At 41.2% G+C, this 10,000-nt stretch overlaps 1 protein-coding gene across 2 annotated transcripts in view; it reads right to left on the bottom strand.

The window, feature by feature from the left end:
- Positions 1-10,000, bottom strand: part of npas3 (neuronal PAS domain protein 3) — a 247,642-nt gene that overhangs the window by 172,360 nt on the left and 65,282 nt on the right. For both annotated transcript variants that reach the window (XM_076108652.1, XM_076108653.1), the window contains exon 2: positions 7,967-8,065. In XM_076108652.1, the coding sequence (XP_075964767.1) occupies positions 7,967-8,065 (99 nt within the window). The remainder of the gene's footprint in view (positions 1-7,966; positions 8,066-10,000) is intronic.

Genomic DNA, 10,000 nt, shown 5'->3' with positions numbered 1-10,000 from the left:
ATCATCATGGACACCATCATGGACATCATCATGGACATCATCATGGACACCATCATGGACATCATCATGGTCATCATCATGGACATCACCATGGTCATCATCATGGTCATCATCATGGACATCATCATGGACATCATCATGGACATCACCATGGTCATCACCATGGTCATCATCATGGACATCACCATGGTCATCACCATGGTCATCATCATGGGCATCATCATGGTCATCATCATGGACATCATCATGGACACCATCATGGACATCACCATGGTCATCATCATGGACATCATCATGGACATCATCATGGTCATCATCATGGACATCATCATGGTCATCATCATGGACATCATCATGGACATCATCATGGTCATCATCATGGTCATCATCATGGACATCATCATGGTCATCATCATGGACATCATCATGGACATCATCATGGTCATCATCATGGACATCATCATGGTCATCATCATGGTCATCATCATGGACATCATCATGGTCATCACCATGGTCATCATCATGGACACCATCATGGTCATCATCATGGACATCATCATGGACATCATCATGGACATCATCATGGACATCATCATGGTCATCATCATGGACACCATCATGGACACCATCATGGTCATCATCATGGTCATCATCATGGACATCATCATGGTCATCATCATGGTCATCATCATGGTCATCATCATGGTCATCATCATGGACATCATCATGGTCATCATCATGGACATCATCATGGTCTTACTAGTGGACCACGAGATTCACGTATAAAGAACAAACAAAGAAAACAAAGTAGCAGCGAAATTCTGCAAATGAAATAAAATAAACCACTTAAAAGGTAAACTAAATAAAACTATTGTACATTCCAAAAGAGGTAATAACAATATACAATAAAATTATATTATTATATATAATATTCATAATATTATATATAATAATATACATTTAAATAAATAATAAAATATATATAAAAAATAAATAAAACATATTTTAATCACTTTTACTAATATTTTATTAATACTATTAATCTGTATATTATAATATCACCGCAGCTAGTGTATCCCACTACTACAACAAATACTCATAAAGTACACAAGCACGAGATGGAAGTACATTGTTTCTCTATAAGGAACTAACACACACGTTTGCACTAATGAGCACACTCTTTACGTGTGTGTGTGTGTGTGTGTGTGTGTGTGTGTGTGTGTGTGTGTGTGTGTTAACATGCTAATTCTCACACACACACACACACACACACACACACACACACATACATACACACACAGTTAGAAAGCAGCTTCATTGCTGTTCTCAGAGCAGTAAATGCTCCGGGCCTCTAAATCACACATTACACGGACCTGCTCCACTTCATTTCCCTTTGATCTTTTTTTTTTTTTCTTCAAAAACACCAACTTACAAATCTCCCCCCCCCCCCCCTCTCTGGACGGAGTAAATGAAATTAATAAGGCGTACACTTCAGAGGCGGTGCTGCTCTCTGGCTGCAGGCCGTCTCTCTCTATCGCTGCCTCAACAACCAGATCCTCCTCATGTTTTTAGAATTTATTCACACTAATTGAAAATCCACCAATTCCTCGACAAACAGGCGGAATTGTAAAAAACAGATTTTTATCCGTCCGCACAGACCCCGTTAATGGATCCAGTTAATTAGCTTCCATGTTATTTATTGTTAACGCTGATTCTTAAAGAACTCAACAGGCAGCTGGAGCAAAGAGTTCCTTTCTGAGAAGTTTGGATCAAAACGAGTTTCTAGACGAAAATAAATCTGGAAGTAAATTTACGAAGAGAATTCATTTCACACCGAGACATTTGGGTTTTTAGACAAACACACTGTAAAATGTAATAAGTTGACTTTCCTTCACAGAATTACAGTCAAGTCGAGTTTGAGCAGATTTGAAGCTGCAGAACGTGAATGAAGATCCTGAGTGTTGAAACAACGTCACAGTGAGACGCACAACGTGTAACGAGGACCTTAGTTACATGTTCCTGACATGTGGTTAAGTTAAGAGAAACATCGAGGACACGATGTAACAACAGAAGCTGCCCTCATTGGTAAAAACAAACAAGTGAAAACGTTCATTTTATCGTTCATTTAGCAAAAAAAACACTTTTGAAACACCGAGGCTCACACAGGCAGAAGGAGACACACCCTCCTCCGTCAGGATGAAGGTCTTCACATTAACATCTAACTGGACTTTCATGTACAGTGAGTGAAGCTTTACTCTTCCTCAGAAGAGGAGGAGGAGGAGGAGAACGTCCTGCGAGGCGTCGTCCCGTCGTCCCAAACCAACAATAAGTTGAAATACTCACACACTCCTCTCCGGTTAAAGCACATCTATAGGCTCCATAATGGAGCACGGCTTCTCTCCAGCACTCAAGTCTTCCTCTGGGTTGGAGGGGGTGGTGGTGGTGGTGGTGGTGGGGGGGGGGGGGGCTAACAAGCCTGTGCGATGCTGAAAAGGTGCCGCGGGCAACAGCGAACAGCGGCGCAGCGGTGCAGGCAGGTAGGGACGAGGTGGAAGTCAAATCTCTTCACTGCAAACAAAAACCTGGTGAATACGTACAAAATAAATACATGATGTGATGCGTGTCTGCTCTGGAGTTGAGTGACGCTTTTTCTTGCGGGCGCCACCGGTGGGGAACCGTCCAACGAGGCGAGGGATTTGTAGTTCTGAGGACAGATAGAGGAGGGAGATGGTATCGGAGAGACGGAGGGGGGAGGAGGGGGGGAGGAGGCTGTCGTTTTTTTCAGTCGTTTGTGAGAGCGGTTTGGGACGTCGCTCAGCTACATCACGTGTCAAACGACGATGCTGATGCTGATGTTGACGGCGGGCGAAGAGGGAGTGAGGAGTGAGAGGAGGAGCTCCTGTGTGGTCTGTGTGTTCAGGAATAGAGAGAGAGGCCAAACGACGAGTTCAGATGTTTGTCTGCAGGAAGTCTGATGGAGTTATTCTCTCGCTGCAGCGGAATCATGAAAACGTTGTTTTTGTGACGGTCCAACTCTACGGATGGACTACAAGAAGAAGCTCTGCTGTTTAAAAGGTTTCCAGCAGATCCTCACTGTAACTCCTCTGATGTCTGACTCAGCTTACTGCATGCTTGGTGATAGAGTTTTACTTCAAAGGCAACACTTGTTTCCACAGTGCGGTATCGAGACTGTTTGTTGTTTGTTGGACCGCCTCCCCTCACGCCTCCAACAGTCGATATTATAAAGTACGTCACTTTCTCTGACTGTCGCTTAATCACATGGATGCATCTAATGTGTGTGTCCACCGCGACTAAGGATCTTCTGTTGGCTGTGTTTTAGTCCTGACACACAAAACTCCAACATGAAATCAACAGAATGTATTTCGTGACTATTTCACAAACTACCTGAATATTTACTCTCATCATGATCTAAAGATCTTCCTCATCCTCAGTGTTTGGGTTCATTTTGTGAAAAGAAAAAGTTGAATGAAATCTAAAGTAAATAAGTATGAATAATACACATATGTATGTATATATATGTATATATATATACATATATATAGATATATTAAGTGTTAATTGTAAAAACAAATGTTATCTCTTCGCTCGATCCCTAATTTGTACTGATGATTAATGTCAACTATGAGCCACCATCACTACAGACACTCCCCTGGAGGATTCTGGGAAAGCGACAGTTAGAAACATTAACTAACTTCAGTCGAGTAAATCTTCAGAGATGAAAGAACAGCAGAGGATCCAGAACAGAGACACAGGAAGTAGCCGCTGCATGTTTCATGTCTTCCTGTTTGAAGGTTAACAAGCTTTTTCAGGTGTTTTTTAGCTAAAACTCATTCGACTGATTTGTTTCAAATGAACCTCATCAAACATTCTGACTGTTGATTTCAGAGACAATCAGACTGATGGACCTCGAGATCAATGCTGCTGGACTACAAACACCACATCAGGACTTCAAAAGGTCTCTGCACACGCACACGCACATACACACACAAACACACACACACACACACTTCCTCCGTGTCTAAATCTATACAATCCATTATTAACATGTTTCCTGCCAGACAAAGACACACAGGTACATGATAAAATACAGAGAAATAAAAGACAAAATAAGAAAAGGTTAAATTATTGAATTTGGGGAGCTGTCTTCCTAAATAAACAAAGACGCAGAGATGAAGAGGAGGAGAATGGAGGTTTTTCTTTCTTTTTCTTACAGAGAAGGTGGAAAGTAGGTTAGAAAAGAAAGTCAAGGTGAGACAGAAAGTGTGGCATCAAAGAGAGGAAGTCAAACAAAGTCAGCAACACGCCAGGAAGTCGACTCAAGCGACACGGAAGAGAAAAAAAAACACATCAGAACGCATCAAACCAACGAGAGAGGAAGAGGAAGAGGAAGGAGGAAGAGGAAGAAGAGGAAGAGGAGGATTTATGTGTTTTTAGAGCCGTCTTGTCTGAAGGACAGACCTTGATCGAGTCAGCACACCTGCTGCTCCTCCAGTCTGTCTGTCTGTCTGTCTGTCTGTCTGTCTGTCTGTCTGTCTGTCTGTCTGTCTCTCTCTCTCTCTCTCTGTCCGTCCGTCCGTCTGTCTGTCTGTCTCTCTCTGTCTGTCTGTCTGTCTGTCTCTCTCTCTCTCTCTGTCTGTCTGTCTCTCTCTCTGTCTGTCTGTCTGTCTCTCTCTCTGTCTGTCTGTCTGTCTCTCTCTGTCTGTCTGTCTCTCTCTCACAAACATGTTTACATCTCTTTATGGTTCCTTTGTTCTTCTTCTTCTCTCGTTCTACACTTGTTTCATCAGTCCTCCAGACTCAGTGACAGAATCAACAACAACAACAGAATCTCATCTGAACTCTTCATCTGAAGGACGCATACGAGAAGAAGAATCTACTGACAGACGCTCAGATAATCAGATCTTTATGTCTGAAACCAGAAGACAAGACTCAACCACTCTACCTCTATTACACACACACACACTCTCTCTTTCAAGCCTATAAGTGCTGTTTGAATTACAGCAGCTCCCTTGTGTGTGTGTGTGTGTGTGTGTGTGTGTGTGTTAGAGAGGAGGATAGTAAGCGAGTGAGGCTCTCTCTGGTACATCTGTCTCTTTTAGTTTACAACCACTCTGCTTACTTGCACACACACACACACACTATAAACACACTATGAACACAAACACACAGGTAATCGTGCTCAGGCAGAGGTGTGCATATAAATGTATAAATGCACATTTCCACAGAGACACACCCTATGTAATTAAACTACACACACACTATAAAAGAAACCCATTTTACATGTTCATGTATGGTAGCATCTAAACACACACACACACTGTAACCAGAGCAGACAGGTGGAGTGTATATCAGGGGCCTCTGTGGCCACCCAGCTCCTCCACCATTTATCTCAATTTCACCTTCTGCACACACACACACACACACACACACACACACACACACACACACACACACACACACACACACACACACACACACACACACACACACACACACACACACACACACACACACACACACACGCACGCACTTTACATTAAAAATACACCCAGCAAAAGAAAGAGAGACATACACAAACACACTTCTTTGTTGTTTGTATTGCATTGGAAACACTTGTTTCTGATTGGTCTGTTAAAATCTGTTCAAGTCAGCAGTTTAATCTCGGCTCTAAAAATCAGTGACAGGTAACCATAGCAACAGCAACGGCGCTTTGGACGAGTGACGTTTCTCGTCACATGACTCGTCACATGACTCTCTGTCTTGGTTTTGTTTGTTTGTGAATTCAAGCAGAACTGAGGATGACTCAACAGAACCGGTTTGTTGGTTTTAAGATGAGAACGTAAACTAAGTCAAACGTCAACAACCTCAAACATCACCAACGATATGGGATCAACACTCCCGTCACGATGAAAACAATAACACGTCTCATCATAACTTCTGACCGGTGTGTGTGTGTGTGAGTCTGTATCAGAGACTCTGTCTGGATTTATTAACCCGTCGTGTTCCCAACGTTTCTGGACGTCAACCTTCATAAAACAAGGTATCAAACAGGTGAAACATCGTCCGCACGCAAACAAGAGGAAGCTATGACGACAAAAACACAGAAATATAAGAAACCCTTTGAAGCTTTAACTGCACTGTCATGGAAACAATAAACGCTGCATCGTAAACAATCTTCTTTCTGCTTATTATTAAATAAACAGAACAGTGAAACGTATTCATGTGCAACTTAAAAAGTGACCTTTTCCTGCAGCTTCAGTGTCCTGTAACTCTTCATGGATCACTGCAGCTTCTCTTTCGCTCCTTCTGAACTCATGAAAACACTGTGAAAACTGCTGTGATTCAAAATGTAAAAACATGCACTTTTTAATTTTTATGCACAGCAACGATTGTATTTTCACTTTTATAAATATAGTTAATGCTGTTTTAATATGTGATCTCTCTTTTCAAAATGTTTTAGAAAACATTCACATCTCAAATGAATCATCAGCTGCTGGGACACCATAACCCTGCTCCAAGCATATCAGATGTGTGTGAAAAGCACTCTCAGAATGTGTGGTGTGTGTGTGTGTGTGTGTGTGTGTGTGTGTGTGTGCGTGTGTTTCCTACATGGTGTTAAGCTCGTCCTATAATGAGCTATTAACTGCTGCCTCCTTTCAGCTCTCCGCCTGACTCCGACACAAATCCCCCCTTTATTCTCCACTACTGTAATCCACCACACACACACACCACAACATCAACCACAATGCATCACTTCCTGGTGTCAAATCCCTTCTTCTCTCTCTGTTCACTGACAAAGACCTCTGAAGAGGAGAAATAGAGGAAGACGGATTGAAGAGGAACGATTTCATGGCAGCGTTTAAAGAAAAAAAAAGCTGCATATCAGCCAAAACACACACACACACACACACACACACACACACACACACACACACACACACACACACACAAAGATCAATAACCTCACACAGAGAGCTGAGACACATTAAGTACGTTTGAATGCACTCATATTCCACGATTATGACAATATTGCACATTTTAAATGGTTCATGTAAACATCATATTCCGTTTGGATATTCTAAATATAAATTCTTATTACAAATGGATCATGTTGACAGTAAATCATGTGTGATATGTTGATGTTCTCAAGGTTCTAGGATCATTCTTTGGACATGTATACATATATATATATGTATGTATATATACAGCTCATTCACTATCTGAGTCTCTATAGAGGTGTTTACATATCTTTCCTGTTTACAGTCACAATGATGCTGACTATCACTATTATATCTGATGTTTGTGCTGCATTAATGAGTGTGTAGCATATTAACTTCTTTAATCTACATGAATGCATCATATTCTATAAGATCCTCATATGTTTTAGCGTCGCAGTCCTGTGAGAACCACGTGTCTCTAAAATGAACAAACAGCCTGTTTTCAGTTATCTAATGCAGTAAAAAGTACAATATGTACCTCTGAAATGTAGTACAGTACAAAGTACAAGATGTACCTCTGAAATGTAGTACAGTACAAAGTACAATATGTACCTCTGAGATGAAGTACAGTAAAAAGTACAATATGTACCTCTGAGATGAAGTACAGTAAAAAGTACAATAGTTACCTCTAAGAGGAGATGTAGAAAGTACTCATGTAATTGTATATTCACTCCATACTGTACTCAAGTACACATTTGATGTAATTGTACTTCACTTCTCACTGCTGCTAATCCTCATGAGGAGATTCCTTCCCTCTTGATAAGTGAAGTAAAACATTAAACATCTAAACACAACTCGTCCTCAACACATCAAACCAACAACAACAAAATAGTTTTAGCCAACCACCCACACTGCTCATATCCAACCACACACAGAATACTACTACCACTACTACTTCTACTACTTCTACTACTACTACTACTACGAGGAGCGCACACAAACGTTACCATGGTGAGGAGGTATGCTGCTGGCCGGCCAGGTGAAGCGTCTTGGGCCGGGCGGCGGAGCAGCTGCCTGCATTAGCCGGCCGCTCCCAGTAGGGGTCACTGTGGAACACACAAAAAACGTGAAGAGGTTCTTTAACGACAGCCGGAAGAGACAACGAGCAGGAGAAGAGGAAGAAGAGGAAGAGGAAGAAGAGGAAGAGGAAGAGGAAGAGGAAGAGGAAGAGGAAGAAGAGGAGGGGAAAGAGAGAAATTAAGGAATTATTCAGCAAAATGAATGTCGTTAAATAAGTTGCAGCACAACATATTTAGACAATTTGGAGACATCTTCATGTGGAACAGTTGGGCATTTTAACTCAGTGGGCAATAAAACAAAATAAAACACCTTTATGACCTTTTTATGAGCTTCAGTAATCTCACAATACAATGTGAAATCAGCAGCCTGATCCCGAACACAACAAGGATCGGCTCGCTGTTAAGTCGGTACAAACTCACGCCGTGCAACTAAACTTCAGTCAAACCTTAGAGTGTGTATGAGACGTGGGCGTGGTCGTTGTGACGTCACCCATTGGTTTGTGGATTACAGTTTTGAAGCCTCGAGTTCGGCGTTTTTACTGTCACCATCTTAAATTACAGCCGTCACAATCTTGGCTTTCTTGCAACCAGTGAACAGGAAGTGACCATATAAGGACTGAGGAGGAGTGACGTAGAGACGCCGTATACGTCTCTGGTGACCTGTCTAGTGACCTGTCAATCACTGTGTAGCCCCGCCCTAAAGCATCCCCTGCTTTATGGTCTGTTTGACTCTAAATGGACCATAATGTACTAAATGAACATCATGCTGTATTGAAGAAGACTTGAAACTAGAGATTGAGACCATAAACTCATGTTTACAATGTTTACTGAGGTAATAAATCAAGAGAGAAGTAGAGTCATTTTCTCATAGACTTCTACACAACCAGAGGAGTCGCCCCCTGGTGGTCACTAGAGAGAATGCAGCTTTAGCACATGAAGCATCGACTTCACAGAACTGGAGGTTGCAACTGGTTGAAACACACAGAACTTTATTGCAAATGTTCGTGAAGATCCAAAAATGTCCAAACATACCAAATAAGTCAGTCTGAATTTTGAGGATATTTGTGTAAAATACATGTTTTGGTAGAATAGAAACTCTTTTGTTGAACATGGATGAAGTGAGCTGCTTGGAGGTTAGTTTCCTCCCAGTTTCTTTGCATTAAAAGCCTTTGCGCTCTTATTAGGAACCAGTAACTACACATAGAAGTGTCCTATTTTAAGTTCAGGACCAGAAAGCAACCAGCTCTCGGATTAAAATGCAGCTACACTTTAGCTTTTGCATGTTTTAGCACATTTATTGCAAAACATTTTGTGCAGCTGTGTTTCATATTTTTTTGTCTGCCACACAGACGTCAGTTGTCTTTCATTCATTTTTGTAGCACATGAAAACCTATTAGCAGACCTGAGCTCTGTAATCTATCACGGTGAACATTCATTCATTCTAGTAAGCGCGTCACATTATGGAGGAAACTCTTCTCAAATCATTCTGCACCTTAAAGTGGCACTCCACAAATTCCACTTGTCAAGATCAGTTTAATCACACCCAGTATGGAGGTGCAGTACTACATCAGTGGAGTACTTCTTAACTGCGTTACTTTGCAAAACGTTAAAATACAATGAATTGAAGTTTAATTAATAACGTAAATGCAAAGATTGATGGCAGACAGCTGCTCAGAAAGCAGCACTCGGATGTTACAACTGTGATTGCACTTTTTTGTTTTTAAATCAGACTCTTTGCAGATGATGGTGCGTTCTTTATACTATGACAGTTTTCCTAAAATCAGGTTAAAATATTGCAGTATATCGCCTTGCTTACTGTATTACAATACATTGAATGGTAAACTCTCTATCATGGTACGTATCGTATCGCCAGATTCTCTCCAACACACAGTGCTACTAAAACAGTTCAAAATGTGTAAGTATAAAAAACTGTGATCAAAAATGTAAGATATCTATTATCTG

Source organism: Anarhichas minor, unplaced genomic scaffold (genome assembly GCF_050575085.1).
Source record: "Anarhichas minor isolate MPS153535 unplaced genomic scaffold, ASM5057508v1 ptg000040l, whole genome shotgun sequence".
In the NCBI taxonomy this organism is placed as follows: Eukaryota; Metazoa; Chordata; class Actinopteri; order Perciformes; family Anarhichadidae; genus Anarhichas; species Anarhichas minor.
Note: the sequence above shows the minus strand (reverse complement) of the source record. Positions and strands in the feature narration are given on the sequence as shown.